Source organism: Cygnus atratus, chromosome 20 (assembly GCF_013377495.2).
Source record: "Cygnus atratus isolate AKBS03 ecotype Queensland, Australia chromosome 20, CAtr_DNAZoo_HiC_assembly, whole genome shotgun sequence".
Classification (NCBI taxonomy): Eukaryota; Metazoa; Chordata; class Aves; order Anseriformes; family Anatidae; genus Cygnus; species Cygnus atratus.
Window position 1 is genome coordinate 7,515,588 of NC_066381.1, and position 17,787 is coordinate 7,533,374.

Below are 17,787 nucleotides of genomic sequence, written 5' to 3' on the forward strand. Positions count from 1 at the left end.
GGCAGGGGTTGTGCAGGGCAGCCTGCGAGTGCTCGTGCCCTGCTGCAGAGTGGAGAGCCTGCATCTGGCCCTGGTGCCCTGGGGTGGGCAAGGGGACGGGCAGCGGTTGTATGGGGAGGGGGTCTCGGAGCCAGGGGTGATGGGGCAGGGCAGAGCAGCCCCTCCTGGCCGTGCAGCCCCGATTTGGTGCAGGAGGAGGAGACGCGGCTGTGGAAGCGGAGGCTGTGTTGTCATGGGCACGGTGCCTGCCATCCCCGCAGGGAATCGCTCCCCGGCCAGTCCCCCTTTGCACAGGGTTGGCAAAGGCTCCGAAAAGGGGGAGATTTGTGGTGTCGGGGCTGTCCTGGACCTGCAGGGACCCACAGGGTGCCCTATGCAGGCCTGGGGGATGGATCCTGCCTGGTGCTGAGCCCCGCGGAGGCAGGGTGCTGTGCAATTCCCACTGTTGGCTCCTTGCCCTGTCCGTGTGCGTCGGGAGGAGCCGTGGTGATGCTCCAGGGCACCCCCACCTCCCTCTGCCCCACGCTGTCCCCACCTCACCCCACCGCCAGTGGAGGTGACGAGGACCAGGGCAGGCTGGTGAGGTGTAGGGGGGCCCCTGCTCCCCAGACCGTGGCAGGACACCCCAAAAGCGCCAGCCCCTTGCTGTGCCCAGCCTGGCTGCTGAGGGGGGCATGGGGATGCTCCGGCGGTGCCTCCCCGGCCCCGTGTGCGGGGCTGCGCAGCCCTCCCGAGCGGCGCAGCGGGCGGCAGGGCGGGAGTTAACGCGTGGGGGACGCCGGGGGGGCTGCTTTGAGTCACTTCCTCGCAGTGGGAGGGAGGCTTTGGGGCTGCCGAGCTGCCTCTCGCCAGCCTGGCTCACACCCTGGAAGATGAGCCCAGCCTGCTCGCCTGCCCGCTGCCCGAGCCGGGCTGTCCCCGGCCACCGCTGACCTCCGTGCCCAAGCAGCAGCGGGGATGCCGGCGTTCTGCTAACCAACCGCCCCCCCCGGCCACCCTGGGGTCCCCCAGCCTCTCCTCTGGCATCCCGGGAGCCGAAGCGGTGGCGATGATGACGGACGTGCTGGTGCAGCCCGACGGCAGCCCCAGTCCTGGGGGCGAGCGCCTGGAGCCTGGCCCGGAGGAGCCCGAGGGCAAGCGGCCCTCCACCACGGGCGCCCGCCTCTGGGGCCGGGTGCGCAGCAAGCTGCTGAGGCAGAAGGTGCCTGGGGGGGCTCGGGGGGACGTGGAGGTGGTGGGGTGCATCCAGTTGGCTTCTCCGTACCCGGTGGCTTTGTTCAGGAGGGGGGGCTCGGGTACGGGTGTGCCACGGTACCCCCTTGCTTTGGAGAGAGGGCTGGGGGGGGCTCTGCGTGTGCCGTTTGGGTGCTTTGGGAGCTTTATGAATACTTAGCAGCCTGCTCAGCGCTTGTTTTCCTCTTCCCCCTCTTCCCCAGGGGATGCCGAGCTGCTTTGTGCCAGGCTGGTTGTGTTGCACGGAGTGCAGCTGGGGTGCTGGGGCAGCAGGAGGGGACAGGGCACCCTTGGGTGCTGCCCCCCCTGCCCCAAGCAGTAGGTGCTGCCTGTTTTGGGGGGAGGATGAGGGGCAGGGGTGCTCAAAGGGGTGACCAGAGGACACGGCACCGTCGCAGGCTGTCCTGGGGGACTCGGGGGCACCGGGGGGCTTCCCTCCCGTGCTGGCTCGGAGCGATGAAAGGCAGGAGCTGCCCCGACACGTGCGGGTTCAGTTTGTCAACAGCGAGGGGGGCTCGGTGGCAGCAGGGCTGGCTGTGACGCAGCGGCATTAACCTCGATTCCGTGCAGCCGCCGCTCTCGCAGAGGGGATTAGGGGCCGCCAGGGCTGCGGCGGGAGCTGCCCGGCGGCTGTTGCTGGGGCAAAACCCGAGGAGGTTTTTGCTTCCCAGGACGTGGGGCAGACGGGCGAGCAGGGACTGTGTCACCGTGAGCTGTCCCGCGCAGGAGCTCGGCTGCAGCAAGTCCACGTCTGGGTCCCTGCGTGCAGCAGGCACGTCCTGCTTTTAGGGTCGCTGTCGGATGGGGCTCTGAATCGCTGCTTTTTTGGGCTCTGCTTTGCTCTGGGCTGGTGCTGGTGCTGCTCTGTCCCTGTAGTGTGGCCCCGACACCGTGTGCTGCCTGGGCAGGGGGTCGCTGCGTGGGGACCCGGAGCATCCCCTGCCTGCTGGGGCTGCTGCTGTTGGCCAGGCTGGGTGCCCACGGGGGCCGTGCTGGTGGGGAGCGACCCCAACTGTAGCAGCTCCCCTGGGATCCTGCTCCCAGGGTGACACAGGGGCAGACAGCCACGCCGGCTGAGTCACCGCTTTGCTCAGGATGGCTTCACCCAGGCTGATGCATCGGGTGACCTCATGGGTGAGAGGCATGAGGAAGGGATGTGCCGGCAGCATCCCGGCGCTTGGGGCCCCCAGGGCCACCACGAGGGCTCCTCTGCCACCAGAGCCCCCGGGACGCACACAGCCCTGCGGGACTGCTTGTTGCCTGTCCCACTGCCGCCTCTCCCTGTGTGACAAGGGGCCTCATGCAAGGAAACACCTTCAGGTAACGTGGGAGAAGAGGCTGAAGGTGAGTCTCTGTGTCCCGGAGCTGGGGGTGCCATCCTCCCCAGCCATGCCATCCTCCCCACCGGCTCGGGGCCATCCCTGGGCCATGCTGGAGCGTGGCAGCTCCCTGTGGTGCAGGGGGAGGAGATGGTGACAGTGGCAGTAGCTGAGCCTGGGTGTTTGCCAGCGCCATGTGGGCAGGAGGTGCCTCTGGCGCCGTGGGCAGATGCTCCCATCCGTCCTCCCACGCGTGGGAGCTGTGTCCCGTGGGGACGTGGCAGTGGCTGTACCGGGGCTGCGGGCAGGGCTTGGAGAGCACCGGGGCCAGCTCAGAGCACGGTGCCCCGTGGGGACCAGCCCCAGCTGCAGGGGAGCTGGGGTGACTCCAGCTGAGCCAGCTCAAATTTGGGGGCAGTGACAGAAGTTGGGGGGCCCGCGGTGCGGCAGGCGGCTGGGGGAACGCGCTGTGCTCGGGGTGAGGTTTGCGGTGCTCGTGGCAGCCAACCTGGCTTTTATTAGGGCTTTGTTCGGAGCCTGCTAAAGCCCTTCCAGATGTGCGCTGCCAGGGCCATCGGAGACGGGGGACCCATGGGACGGGGCTGGGGAAGATGTGTGGTGTTTCCAATTAAACTCGCGCCGTGGAGGGGGAGGCCCACGGCTCCCGACCTGGCTGGGGAACGAACGGCTTCGCTGCCTGGGGCTGGACGCTTTGCTCCTCGCTGCTGGGGCTGCGGTGACAAGGCAGCTTCCGCATCGGTGCCACAAGGGGGACATGGCTGCGTGTGGAAAAGGGGTGAAAGCCCTTTGGGACCTGGCCAGAGCCCCACTGCTGCTGCACAGGGTATGGCTGTGGCTGCGGTGGGTGCGCAGTGGCAACGCCCCGTGCCCAGCAGTGGGTGCTGCAGGGGGGGGACTGGAGCTGGTGGGGGGACACAAGGGGCTTCAGTGGCAGGGCTGGGGTTGGCCAGGGTCCAGCTGCAGCCTCGTGATCCTTGCGTCCAAACCTGCTATGGGGCCCCTTGGGAGCCTGGGGCAGCTGCAGCCTTCCTCCTCCTCCTCCTCCTCCCTGCTCTGTCCCCAGCAGCCGCGGGGCTGGCGGGGTGAAGGCGTCACGGCGCTCACCCGGGCTCTCCCGTGCTGGGGCGCCGGGGAGGGGATCGGCATCAGGAGACATTGCTGGAAACCGCAGCATCTCACGTGGCAGCGGGGGGCAGAGGAGCTGCCCGGCCTCGTGGGAATGGCGCTGGGGACAGCAGCTGGGTGCTGGGCAGGGTCCGGCCGTCTCGGCTCAGCCAGCCCAGGTGGTGCTTGGGACAATCGTGGGCCTCGTTTTGTCCTCAGCAGACGTCCCCTGGCTGAGCTCCACATCCCCTCTTCCTGCTGCCTGAGGCTGAGCTCAGGCGATGCCGCGGTGCTGGGAGCCAGGGCAATTTGGGTCTCGGTGTGCAGGAGGGGACGTGAGGGACCCCAGCATGATATGTGGTGGCTTCATGAGTGGCCAGAAGCTGGGGCAGGGGAACGGCAGCTCCATGGCCGGAGCGGCAGCTCTGGACATCTCTGTGCTCACCCCGAGCATCCCCCAAGCCAGCAGCTGCTAAAGGAAACCCCCGCGTCCTTGAGGAGTGACCCCGTGCACGTGGCACGAGCCTCGCCTGGCATCTGCGCACTCGCAGCCCCAGGACCCCCGCCAGCTCCGCATCCCGTCCCCTTCCCCGAGGGGACATTAGTGCCAGGCGCTGCCCCGTGCATTACGAAGATCGATGGGGCCGGATCGATGGCACCAGCTGGGGACCAAAAAGCCCCAGAAGGCAGCTGGAGCGAGGGCTGGCTGCTGTGGCAGAGCCCCCATGCCCTCGGGTGGGAGCAGACCCCGCAGCCCCGCAATAAGGTGAGCTGGTGCCAGCCTTCCTCGTCCCAGTGCCGCGTCCTCATCGACCTATCCCTGGGGCTGAGGCCCCCGACCGCCATCCCCTCTTGGGACTGGGGTCACTGCTGTCCTCTCTGCCCCGGTCCTGTGTCACTGAGGACTGGGGACGGCTCTGTGCCACCTCGCTGCCATGAGTGTTGGGGCCTTGGGAACGCCAGAACCTCGCTGTGGCCCTGGGGAAGCATCACCGAGTCCCCTGCTAGCCCGAAAGCCAGAAATAGCAGAGCCTGTCATTCCCAGGGGTTATAAATAGCCCTGGCTATTGGGAGATGTTGTTTTTTTCTGCATGGAAAACACTGCCCTAGTTCTGTTCCATCAATCTGCCTCCAGAAATAGTCCCGATTCTTGGAAATTTCTTGCTGCTGGGGTGTGTGTTCAGCCAGGAGCTCGGGGGACCGATCCCACCAGGTCCAGCGCCCAACCCAAGGGACCCCAGACTGTCCCCACTGGTGTCCAACCCTGCTGTGCTGTCTCTCCCCGCAGCTGGACCCGCAGGCCGTGCAGACCAAGAACTGGCACATGGACGTGATTGAGATGAACGGGGTAAGCGGGGCCCAAAGCCCCTTCCTCGGGTGGCAGCAGGGTGGGCAAGCCGTAGACCCGAGCTTCGGGTGCGCTGCGGGGCCGTACCTCTGTGTGACGCTGAGGTGACAGCCAGGATGTCCCCGCAGATCAAGGTGGAGTTCTCCATGAAGTTCACGAGCAGAGACATGAGCCTGAAGAGGACGCCGTCCAAAAAGCAGACCGGTGTCTTCGGAGTCAAAATCAGCGTCGTCACCAAGTGCGTGCGGGGCTGGGGGTGGCTGCTCCCTCCCTGTCCCTGCGGGTCGTGGGGTTTGGGGACACGGGGGACCTGCCCCCATCCCTCCCACCCTGCATGTGGATCCTGCCCCGTCTCGGGGCTGGCGGGGCCCCAAAAATTGCCGCTGACACCTCTGCTTTCCGAGCCAGGCGCGAGCGCTCCAAGGTGCCTTACATCGTGCGCCAGTGCATCGAGGAGGTGGAGAAGAGGGGCATTGAGGAGGTCGGCATCTACAGGATCTCCGGCGTCGCCACGGACATCCAGGCCTTGAAGGCAGTCTTTGATGCGAGTGAGTGACAGCCGCCTGTCCCCTCCGCGGGCACCGAGCACCCCCCTGGTGCTGCAAGCCCGGGGGCTGCCCACTGCACTGTGCCACGTGCGAGATGCACAGGTGGGTGCTGAAGGGGCTGGGGACGAGGAGGTAAAAGCTCGGAGCTGGTGCCGCAGGAATTGCTGCCCTGCCGTGCGTGGGGCACGGGCAGCCCCGGCCCTGAGCCCCCGCAAGGGAGCCCCACAGCCCCGCTTTGCCCTGACCTATTTTCGGTGGTGTTTGTGTGCCGATGGCTCTGATCTGCCTCCGCACCTGGCCGGCTCCCAGGGAGACGCTGAGTCAGGGCAAGGTTGCAGATGGATTTGCAAATTGTTCCGCGGCCTGCTGCCCAACACTGCCATGGCCAAACTGCCCGCTCCCGATGGCAGCAGGAGGGTCAGGAGCTGGATTAATGCTCACAAGGGTCCCCAGATCTCCTTCCTGGGGCTACCATGTCCAGAGGGGCCCTTGGTGGTGCAATGGGGCTGGGGACTGTGCTGTTTGGGGTGTTTGCGAACAGGAGGTGTCACACGGGGCTGCTCTCTGGACAGATAACAAGGACATCCTGGTGATGCTGAGCGACATGGACATCAATGCCATCGCTGGCACGCTCAAGCTGTATTTCCGAGAGCTGCCCGAGCCCCTCCTCACTGACAGACTGTACCCCGCCTTCATGGAGGGCATCGGTAAGGGCCCGGGGACCGGTAAGGGGTCTGGCCATGCTGCCAGCACCTTCCTCCTTGCTGCCCCGCTCCCACGGCAGGGCTTGGTCCTTGCCCTGAGCCCCTTTTCTCTCCTCACCTCCAGCCCTCTCGGATCCTGCTGCCAAGGAGAACTGCATGATGCACCTTCTCCGCTCGCTGCCTGAACCCCAACCTCATCACTTTCCTCTTCCTGCTGGAGCACTTGAAAAGGTAACGGCCGGGCAGGGCAGGGCAGGGCAGGGGGGGGGGCAGGGCAATCTGGTCTCGCTGCTTTGCCTGGGGTGGGCCTTGAGCACGGGGGGAGCCGCTGGGGGTGCCCTCACACCCCATGGCTGTGGCTGGTCCCTATCCAGTGATGCTGGTGCTGGTGGAGAGCAGGGCAGGATTTGGGATTTGGGCAGCTTGCAGTGGCCTTTCCCTTCTCCCGGCCCCTCCGGAGGTGCCGGCCCCAGGGGTGAGCACAACTCCGCGTCCCTGGGCTGCGGTGCATTCACCGGGGGGGTCTGTGGGATCCTGGAGCTGTACTGTGACAGAGAGCAGCCCCTGGAGGCCCGGGGTCACTGGTGGTGGTGGCAGCGGGGACCCTGTAGAGCACGGGGCCCTTTGCACAGCTCCGCTCTGCAGGGAGCAACGCATCCTTTGGCACGAGGCAACTCTTGGCTGCCTTAGCCTGTGTGTGCAGCTGGCTTGGATGAGCTCCCTGTGGGGACCAGCTGGCCTCAGCACGGGGCGGGGAATCAATTTGGGACCCGTGCGGTGCCCCTTTTTAGCAGGAAAACTGAGGGCACTGGCGTCCTCCGCCACCGTTGTGCAGGAGCAGCCCGTGCCCCAGCACATTGCTCTGATCCCTGCAACTTGTCTGCGGCAGGCGGCCGAGCCCTGGGGGTGTTCAGGCTCTGCAGAAATGTCCCAAAGCTGCGTTCAGCGCCTTGTGCAGCTTCTCCTGCAGTGAGAGCAGCACCGTGCAGCTCCCCGTCATGGCAGCAGCTGTAGCTCCTGTGCCCGCTCCATTTCAGCTGCTCCTGGCTCCATCTGCAGCTGGGAGAGCCTGGCCGAGCCTGGGGAAGGGCAGCGCAGGGACTCCAAAACCCGCAGTGGGTGCAGGGCTGGTGGCAGGACCGCGGTGCGGTGCACGCAGGGCTCAGCCAGAGCGTGCCACGAGGTTGGGGGGGGAACGGGGCTGGCGGCTTTGTGTTACTCGCATCGTGGGACGCGTTTTTCTCTGCTTTGGCTACAAGCAAAAAAACAGAAAAAAAAAGTGATTGCTGCCGGGGGTGGGGAAGGGAAAATCCATTTCCACCCTGAGAAACTGGGCACAGCCAGTTCCCACATCTGCTCCCCTGGCTGGGGCTTAGCCGGGGAGTGCGGCCGCCTGCTACACCGGCGATGTTGTGGCCCTTCTCCCTTGGTGGGGGCTGCTTGGGGTCCCCATGGGGTCAGGGGGCTGGTGCAGAGCCCTCCGTACCCTGCAGGGGCTGGGGCAGGGCGGAGGCTCTGCAGCTCTCGAGCAAGCCAGGGCTCGGTCGCTGCCACAATCACTCCCAGGGCTCCCAGCCAGGCCCGGCGGCTCCTGCAGAGGCCATGAAGGGGGCAGAGCTCCCTGCCCTGCCCCTGGGTCTGCCGGGGCCACAAGGGGCTGCTGCAGCCGGAGCTATCCTGCCAGGGCTGGAGGGTGGCAGGGGGAGGTCAGTGGTTTTTCCCTCCCATGGCACCCGGTGGCTGCGCTGCTCTGGGTGGAGGCGCTGGGATCTCATGCTCGTGGCTTTCCTCTTATCCCCCAGGGTAAGCGGAAAAGGAGCCCATCAAAAACAAAAATGTCCCTCCACAACCTGGCCACAGTCTTTGGGCAAACACTGCTGAGACCCTCGGAGGGGGAGAGCAAAGGACACCTCACCCTGGCCTCCGACATCTGGTCCCACGACGTGATGGCCCAGGTGAGAGCCAGGCTGGTGGTGCTGGGACCCGGCCCATGCCGGCACCCGGAGGGTTTCACCGGCCTGTCCGGGCGGACTTGTCCCTCCTCGCTGGAGGTGGCTGCACGGGCAAGCTGGCACCTGGCTGCTCCCCCCTGTCTGGCCCTAACACACCCAATTTGCCTGCCACAGGTCCAGGTCCTCCTCTACTACCTGCAGCATCCTCCCATCTCCTTCACTGAGCTGAAGCGCAACACACTTTATTTCTCCACGGACGTGTAGCCTGCAGGGAGGAGGCACCAGCTGCAAACACTCCAGCTCCCTGCTGGGGGCCATGGACCGGATCAAGGCCCCCAGGGAGATCGGCCTGGCCCCAGGACGGTGCCGCCTGCAGCCTCCTGTACAATCGCATACCGACGGCTCGGTCCCGCCCCAGGCGCCGTGCCGCTCTGTAAGTAGTCGTGTCTTATGTCCCTTCTCGTGTTCAAGAATTGTTTTCTGTATATTTGTTCAACCGAAGAGGTAGTGACTGACAAGGGCTGTGGACACAGGCTTCCCCCTTCGGCTCGTTTTCTCCTGGACTCCTTCCCACCCGGCACCCCTCGCCTCGCCCTGCTCGAAGCCTGCAGCATCCCACGGGTGCCGCGGCCGCTGCCCCCACGCCTACACGCTTGGCAACAGCCTCGCTGGGAGGCTGGGAGCTCGTGTGGGCCTCCCTCCCTGATGGCCGTGACCAGCCCTGCTTTGCCTCGCTGCCTGATCCTGCTCTGCCCCGCGAGAGCCCGGGAGCAAGGTGCCCGCTGCCTCCTCGCTGCGTCGCTGCCGGGCGCTTTCAGGCCAGTCCCCTCCCTCGGTCGCTCTTACCCCGCGCTTTGCCTGTGTGGGTGCAGCAGGCGGTCGCTTCCCTCGGATGTTTGGCATCGCCGAGAGTGTTATGGGGTAAACCCACTAGAGCAGGGCTGGGACGAGGCGCTAGGAACGGCGGGCTGACCGCAGAGCCGTGGGCTGGGGGGGTCAGCTCCCATTTCCCCAACAGGGTCTCGGCCTTGTTTCTTGCCAAGCAAGAGACTGGAGTATTGCCCTGCTGTGTCTGTACATCCGTGTCCCTGCCTTAGCTCCCCGTGTGCCCCTTCTAGCCAAGCACTGCCACCCAGTTGCTGACTCCTGGGCACAGCCACGTGCGGTGCCCACGGGCAGAGCTGCCCGGGGCAGCGGCGCTCCTGCTGGCAGGCACGAGAACGGGGAGGTTTTGTTTCCCTCCTTGGCTCAGGGATGGGGGAGGAAAGCCCTGGTGGGCTCTGTTTTTGGCCTGGCCCTCGCTACCGGAGGCAGAAGTTGCTCTCGCTAAGTGGTTTAATGGCTCCAGCTCTTGACCCAGGCTGACGGCCGGGGGGCGGCCGCGCCATGTCCCGTGGCAGGGTGCCCGCACGTTGCTCGAGGCTGTGCCCCGGCTGCCCCAGCGCCTGGCTCCGTCCCCTGCCCTCCCACGCTGACAGGGAGCTGCTGGTACCTGCTGGGACACAAAACCTTTCGCTCTGTGAGCCGAGTCTGTGTTCTCGTGGGAAAAGCCCCCTCCTCGATTGCGTTTGGCCCTGTGCGCTCCTGTGCCAAAGGGAGATGATGAGAAGTGACCAAGCGTGTCCCTGCTGCCGGCGGCGTCGCCTTTAACCCACCCGGCCAGCAGACTGGTCCCCAGGTAAAGCCTGGCCGATGCTCCAGGTATGTCCTAAGCCCACATCCTCGGGGAAGGCAGCACCTGCCAGCCCCCCCACCAGCAAAGCCAAAAACAACCAGAGGGGAAGCCCTTTCAGTCCCCCTCTAAAGGGCTCACACTCCAGGGGACCCTGCTCCTCTCAACTACCAGCTAAACAGAAGGGAAACAGCAGCGCAGAAAAGAACCAGGCGTCTGTCTTGGCCCTGGACCCAGTAAGGAGGCCGAGCGTTAAGATCTGACTGCACACAACGGGGATCCCTGTGTGTGTCTGAGTTGTTACATGTGTCCAAGGTCTCTGTCCACCATAGTGTCATTCCAGATGGAGACTCTGTACAAGCCAAAATCCCCCCCGCGTGACGGTGGCTGGAGGCCTGCGCCGCGCAGCCCCGGCACAACAGGCTGCAGCCAAATCCCCGTGACGGGCTTTTGTTTGCTCCTGCAGGAAGGAAAGGCGGGGGGTGGACTTCTGCAGCTACAGGGTGAATAGAACTGTTAATTAATATTTGACTTTCAGAAGTTGTTAAGGATATATTTTTGTTTGTGTTCTGTTTTTCAATTTTCTGTAGATTAAATAACTTTAAATGGCTGTAAACCATGTGAAGAAAAAAAAAAAAAATGTTAATAAAAATGCAAAGCCCCAACGTTTTGCACAAAGGAGCCCTGTGGTATTGCTGTTTGCACCAACTGATCACCTTGGCTTTGCAATTTCTTCTCTTTCAGCCGTGGAAATCTTGCTAGTTTGTGTTTCAAGCCAGTGGTATAAGCACGGGCGTTGTGCCAGGCAATCTCTTAAGAGACATCTTATGGTTTTGGGCTACATCCTTGCATTTCAGTACATTCCTGGAGGAAAAAAACCTGGACTGTCTGGAGCCAGCTTGTTTTAATCAGCCCAGAATTACTCAAGCTTCAAATTCAGCTGACTTGCAGAGCTTCTGGCCTGAGGAACACTGAACAGGCACAGCAAGGGGAGATGAGGCGATCTGGAAACCTCATCTGATGGATCACATGGAGCTGTCGCCCCGCTTTCTTTCCGTGCAGTCATGGGAGACAAAACATCTCCAAAACCGACCACCTTATCAGCTAAACTACCCTGCTGGTGTTGCTCTCACCAGGTAAGCAAGTGCTGTCAGTGTTCTGGGATACCAAACCGTGAATGCAAAGGAGGGGAAGTAGGTGAGAAAGCGCCCAGAAGATGTTTTTGCGCTGAATTTGAGATACTGCTGTGAGGCCACTGGAACAGGCTGCCCAGAGAAGCTGTGCCAGATGCCCCGTCCCTGGAAGTGTTTAGCCTCATCCCTGGAAAGTGTTTAAGGCAAAGCTAGATGGGGCTTTGAGCATCTGGTCTAGCAGAAGATGTCAATGATCCATGGGCAGGGGCTTTGAATTTTATGCTCTTTAAGGTCCCTTCCAACCCAAACCATTCTATGACTATGAATATATTTTTCCCCCTTGCACAGTAGCTCAAACGACAGTTAAAACCCAGTCTAAACATTTTATTTTGAGTATAAAAGTTATCCTCCATGGTCCAAGAACAGCCTGTGGCTAGAAAAGCAAGACAGCTAGTAAGAAGGCAAATCCAAAAGGGAGCAGCTCCCCAGGTTCGTGAGCAGGTGTCCTGACTTCAGTACCAATGCTCTGCAGAAGTGATGTTTCACTTTCCCCCAGTTTAACACCGGGGTGCTCAGAGGGTGGTGCAGGAACATGAGGGGAAACAGTGTGCTAAATGAATGTCTAGTTAGCTGTCTAACGGTGGTTACACACTCACAACTCTGCTTTTGAAGTCCAGCCATCAAACTGCTGGAACCGATGGTGTGAGCCTGTGGCAGTTAAAGCAGTAGCAAGACTATTTGTACTCCCATGCTGAGGTTAAATCAGGCTAGCCAAGTGGCTACAGAGAATTATACATCTGCAACAACCTCTTTTTTACCCTTAAACTGTTTTGTTCGTCTGCCAGTAACCACACGGTTCTAAGGCTAAGGATTCCTTTTTGCTTTTCCCTTTAAGAAATGGTAAAGAAATCTGGCTCTCATTCTGTACTTGAAATAAGACAAGTTGTACAGATGGTGGTTTGTCTTCAGTTGGTATTTTAAGAAAAGCCTGGAACAAACTATTTCTCCACAGGATCTTACCTCTCCCCAACAGAACAGCAAGCTGCAAACTGGTAACTGCTAAACACTTGCAGCACGTTCAAATACACGGTCATCTAAACCACTGCATTTCTTTACGAAATTGTCCTCCTGCCTCTTTTGATGCTAGCAACAGACTTAATCAAAATCAGACCCAAAGGATCCAGAAAGCTCAGAGTCCAGGCTTGTTTCCTGGAAACTGACAGTCAGCTGATCCGTCCTGGTGATACTGCTCACTGCGCCTGGCTCCATCCTTGCATATTCCTGCAAGTCTGCCTGAAGCAGCATGCCAAGGCTCAGCGCCAGATTATTGTTAGTCATTCAGGAGAAGCAGCCAGCACCATCCAGCTTGCACTGATCAGGACTCCAAAGCAGTGGAAAGGTAAGCTCGACGGTTCTTCTGCTGTGATGCAGACTCTTAGCAGCAGCACTGGAACACAAGGAAAACTTGCTCCCAAGGGATCCCACCGTTACCGTAGGTAGTAATCAATTGCTGCGGAGAAAGCGGCGAATCCTCCACAGCCGATAACGCCTGCCTTCAAACCAGCTGCAACGTAAAAGGATGGGAAAGAATGAGACAAAATAGGAAAGAAATTTTTCCTCCCAGTAACTAGCCTATGCAGTACGTGCTTGGAAAGCTTACACCTGCAGGAACCTGGCGGTCCTCTACCAGGGAACACTGCTCGAGGTGATGGAACGGGGGAACTTGGCACACACTGGTCTTAAAATCCCACATCTGGACTAGCATGACACAGTGACTGTGTGCTGTGGTCCTAAGTTTCCCTACAAGGGTTAGGAGAGAAAACACCACTGGCCACTAATGATTTCAGTGTGCTCTGATCTGAGCACTGCAGGTGGCTTTGCTGTTGGACGAGAGATGGATAGGAAAAGCAGCTGCTACTTGGAAAGCTCTAAGAGGATTAGGCCCAGGACAGACACAACTTAACAGGCTCAATTAGAAGCTCTTTTGAGAACACTCTTGCTTCTTTTATGCTCTGTGAACTGTTAGCTTTTTTGTTGGTTTTGTTATTTTGCTTTTGTTTTCCTAAGGATAGGTGAGAGAAGTTTGATATTTCTGATAAGCAGCGCAGCTCTTCCTACTTGGGTGTTCTTAGCATTCAAGGCTTCCCCCAAAAAGTCCCCACGAGTGCCTGCTGGCCTAAAATCCCCGTGCTCCTGCTCCTGTACAGGAGCAATAAATAGAATTGCCTGTTTGATTTGATACAGGAGAAAGGAGGGAAGCATTGTACACGCTGTGCAAGTTAACAGAGTTCCTGCCAGTGAAATAGTATATATAAGCACAGCTCTGTTAACACAAGAGCTGTAACTTCACTAAGTTGTTCTGCACGTATTTTTGGATCCCTCCCGATGACACCACAGAAGCATGTGGATAGCAAGCACCGTTTCCTGATTTTCTTTCAAGTCACTTCTGTTCATTTTTCTCCAATCTCGCTGTCCTGTACAACAGCCTTTCCTACCCACACATATCTTTCAAGCTGACAGGAAAGCGAGAGAGATGGCAGTTCTGTCAGTTTGGAGTACAGTCTGATGCTGACATAACCATAACCCCATGCAAAGAGATCTGTAGTGTGTGTTGCCTTAAAAATACTGCTTGCTACCTAACCGAATTACAGCCTTATCACAGAAATAGCTCATAGCAGGCACCACCAACCTCTGAAGCCGATCGCTCCTCCTGTGATGCAGCCACTAATAACGCTGTTCTTCCAGTCTGACTTTCCACGATACTGAGGAATTAAAAAGCAGAGTCAACAAATAAATACGAGATAAAAACTCAGTGCCTGTACTAATACCAAGACAGATTGAATGACCTTCCAGCCCTGTCTCAGATGAGGATGTTTTTCCCTCTGTTCTCAGTAGATGGCCCTCTGCACTTTAAAACATAAGCCTTGCAGGGCCAGGAGGAGGGGAAGGTGCAGGTCACCAGGAGAGGTAAGACAAATCCATATGGTGCAATGCAGAGCTGCAACAAAGACTCTCAGGTGAGCCGATACAGCCCTCAGAAGGCAGCACTGTGCACTGGCACCAGCTCAGAGATTTTAAAGGTGCTACAGGCACCTGAGTGCAGCACTGAGCCTGGCCGTGCAACGTGGAGAGCCACAGCACCCTGCTGACAATGATATACAATTTCCATAGCCAAAGCACACCAGTTTTTCACCAGTGCAGAGATATGTTCGTCCTGCTTTATTGTGCAAGCAGATACACTTTTCTTCTACGTGATTTAAGAAATAATTGTCTTTCAATTAAAAGACAGTACTGAAATTCCTAACAGGCTCATTTTCCTATTTAAGAAAATGGATGGTAGATTTACCGCTGAGCTGCACGAGGTCATTTCTTCCTGTAGGCTCAAGATGGAAATAGGCCTGTTGCTTAAGAACTTTGATCAAAGGATCCCTGTCTGCATATGCAATTTTTACAGGCTCAAATGACCACGTTGCAAGTTTGCAACTTTCAGTTTGATGTTTTAAAGTAAGAACAGATTACTCGTAGCTAGGGTTTCAAAAAACAATGCCCATACTCGCCAAAAGTTGGGACTTGAACTGGAAAGGACTTCACTGTTGTGTGCAGTTCTGCTTATTCCATCAGAGAACTACAGTTCTGAAGGCAGGTCTCAAAGCTGAAAAGCTTCAATGACTTAAGAAGCAAAAATAAAGTAGCCTAGTCCCTCACCCCATTACAAGGGGGATACGCATACTTACCCGAATCCATTAAAGGAGATTATCGAGTATATAATAAAAATATTTCATAATGCTTACGGAGTCCTTACTCACCGATTCTACCACACACTCAGTGCAGGAGAACATAGCGCCAACGATGGCGAAGTTCTTCGCATAGGATATGCCTCTCTGCCCCATGTCCTTCAGCACCTCCTTCGCGGTTGGCGTGCGATAGGGATCCTTGGGATCAAACCCAACGTTGGTGTCGATGCCAGCTGTGAAGACACCAAACGCTCCTCCAAGAACAAATCCTGCGGAAGAGGAAAGGTATAAAATGAACCTCTGCTGGGTTAGAGTGATATGAAGGGCCCGTAGCGTGATGCTGCGGGCACTGACATTGACACCTTCCCCGCTGCAGGCCTGTGCTGTGCAGAGTAGCACCACGACCACCTCTTCCTTGTGCAGAAGGGAAAGCGGACGGAGATCCCTTCCTGGGCCCCGTGACAGGCCGGGGGTGCTCTGAGGGCTGAGGAAAACCCAGGGGGACACAGCTCGGCGGCCTCTCCTCCTGCCCACCCCCCCCCCCGTGCCCTGGGGCTCGTCCCCTGGCGGCTCCTTCACCTCTCCCCGATGCCAGCCCCCGTCCCCACATCCCCCCCATCCCTCACAGCCCCTCACAGGCCCCCCACATCCCCTCATAGCCTCCCGCGCACCCCCCACGCAGGCCAGCGCCGCCTTGAAGGCGCAGCTCTCCATGGCCCGCTCCACCATCTTCTGCTCCTCGCTCTTGGCCGGGCTGGGGATGCCTCCCAGGGCGGCGGGGTCCCAGGTTCGGGGCCGGCGCCGCTCGCCCACCAGGTGCTGCAGCAGCTCGCTGTACCGCACCGCCGGCGGCTCCGGCTCCGGGCCGCCCGGCGACGAAGGGGACGGGGCAGCCGCCATCACCGCGGAGCCGCCTCAGGCGGCCGCCACTCCGCTCCCGTAACGCAGAGGGGGTGACGGGAGTTGTAGTTCCGCGGCGCTGCGACTCCGCATCCCAGCGCGCCCCGTGCGGGCACAGAGAACTACACTTCCCGTCATGCTCCGTGAGGCTCCCTGAAGGACAGCGGGAGGGGGAAGGACTACGTTTCCCAGCGTGCCTCGCGGCCGCCCCCTGGCGGCAATTGGGGCCGGTGCAGCTGAGGCGAGGGCTCCGGAGCATCCTCGGCAGCGGAGCGGGGCCGGCGGCAGGTGGGAGCCGGGGGGGGGGCTGCGGGGTCTGGGGGGGCTGTGAGGGGACCGGGGGGGCTGTGAGGGGCCGGGCCGGGGCTCTCCGGCCCCCCTAAGGGGTGAGGAGCCCGGGGGGAGGCTCCGAGGTGCCGGGGGAGCCCCAGCGGCGCCGTGTGGGGGTGGCAGGGCCGGCCCCCCCCCCGGGGGCTGCGGGTCCCGGAGGGGCCCGGGGGGGGGGGAGCCCCGGGGGGCGGCCTGTGGGGGGCCCTGAGCAGGGATCCCGGAGCGCTTCCATCGTCCGTGGTGCTCAGGTGGGAGCTCAGGGGAGCGGGCATCGCCTGTCAGCTGCGCCTTTTGCTTCCTCAGGTGGAAGGAGGCGGTTTTCCTTCAGGACCCGTTTGTCAGGAGTGCTTGGAGAAGGTACAGAATTGGTCTTTCTGTCACAAAACGCACACTGAGCTCACGTCAGGTCGCACAGAAACCTCAGCTCTGCTGTGCTCAATCTGCTTGGTAGCGGGGTGAGAAATTTCTCTCTGCCTTTTACCCTTGGCGAACAAGGGGCCGCCAAGATGAAAATTCTCCTACCCGCCTTGCTTGTGTTTCATTTTATTTAGCCAGTTTTAGTGTCTTCTGCACTAGAGCCAGCGTTCCGCAGAGCCGAGCACACATGCAGATAGGTACGCTTCAAAAAAACGCGTTGTTGACTTCTCTCCGATATTTTTTTTTGTGTTAATTTTAAAAGTTGTCTGTAAGTTTTTAACCCGTGAGGAACAGCTGTGATCGTTTCAATAGGATGCTTCAAATTACTCCACTTCGTTAACTGAAAATGATGTAAAAGGTTAATTCGTTGTTTAAGAGGAATTATTGAAGTATGAAATCTTCCTGACAGCATGCAACACCCTGAAAAGTGCCTCGTTAGAGATCCTGAAGTAACCTACTCTTTTTTTTTTTTTTTAATGCTTTTCACTGTATCTTGTTTATGCCTCAGTTTAGGGCTGGACATGTAGGATCAAATAACAATTTAAGTTGATGGTTTTACCACTTCAAATGAAGTGATGAAGTTCATTTGCAACAACTTTCCTCTTTTCCTCTTAAATTCCAGTGCCCTCTACTGGCTGGACCATCAGACCTGCCCGGTGCTCTTCCCTCTCTCCATCTCTATCCTTTTCCTTTTAAACTATCTTGGTCCCTTTTTTCTTTTTAAGGTCAGAAGCTGTTGAAAAGCATGCTGTTACAGTCTACTAAAACATTACCTTTACATAAAAGAGAAGGTTGCTGGCAGGATGATCTCCCTAAGGGGCCCTTAACTGTAGATTTCAATCTTCTCCTTGATCTAAACTAACCTAGTTGGGCTGATCTTGAAGTCACACTGCAAAGCCTATTTTCCAGAGGTGTAAAGGGAAGAAAGATGTGTTGGATCTGGAATTGGAGCTCTGAGAGTTTCCATGTATAGCTGGAATATTATTTTTGCTTTCTTTTATCTGTTCCTGGGTTTTGGACAAAATCACGGGTTTAGAGTTGCTTGGAAATATTATTATTTTTTCCTAGAAATATATTTACAAAATATTTGTTTATAATAGTTATATTTATTTATACATACACATATAGATTTAAATATATATAATTTATCCCATTAGGTATTGAAATAGTGTTCTCCTGTTCCCATACACGTTCTTTTCTGTTCCATGTATGAACAAACACATGTCCTTGACTGGATAATCTCAGCGGCCTGAAAGGACTTCTCACGTGAGTGAAATCAGATGGAGCATTAAGCCCTTGAGAGAGAATCTGCGAGTTTGAGCCATCTCTGATAAGTTATTCATTTGGAATCTTAATCTGTTTCTTCTTTTTG

At 58.7% G+C, this 17,787-nt stretch overlaps 2 protein-coding genes across 2 annotated transcripts; one reads left to right on the forward strand and one right to left on the reverse strand.

Annotated features, from left to right (window-relative positions):
* The first annotated feature begins 828 nt into the window (after positions 1-828).
* On the forward strand, positions 829-8,603 carry LOC126913112 (active breakpoint cluster region-related protein-like). The gene is given in 9 exon segments (XM_050714704.1): positions 829-1,201; positions 4,966-5,025; positions 5,154-5,263; positions 5,434-5,573; positions 6,146-6,280; positions 6,402-6,463; positions 6,465-6,508; positions 8,094-8,232; positions 8,404-8,603. Coding segments are annotated over 9 exon segments (933 nt in total). The 5' UTR covers positions 829-1,048; the 3' UTR covers positions 8,494-8,603.
* A 3,385-nt stretch (positions 8,604-11,988) lies between these two features.
* Positions 11,989-15,720, reverse strand: TIMM22 (translocase of inner mitochondrial membrane 22). Its single transcript, XM_035561007.2, has 4 exons — positions 15,440-15,720; positions 14,841-15,037; positions 13,724-13,796; positions 11,989-12,598 (listed from the first exon to the last, which is right to left on the reverse strand). The coding sequence occupies exons 1-4, from the start codon at positions 15,666-15,668 to the stop codon at positions 12,522-12,524; spliced, it is 576 nt and encodes a 191-aa protein (XP_035416900.1). The 5' UTR covers positions 15,669-15,720; the 3' UTR covers positions 11,989-12,521.
* Positions 15,721-17,787: the final 2,067 nt, after the last annotated feature.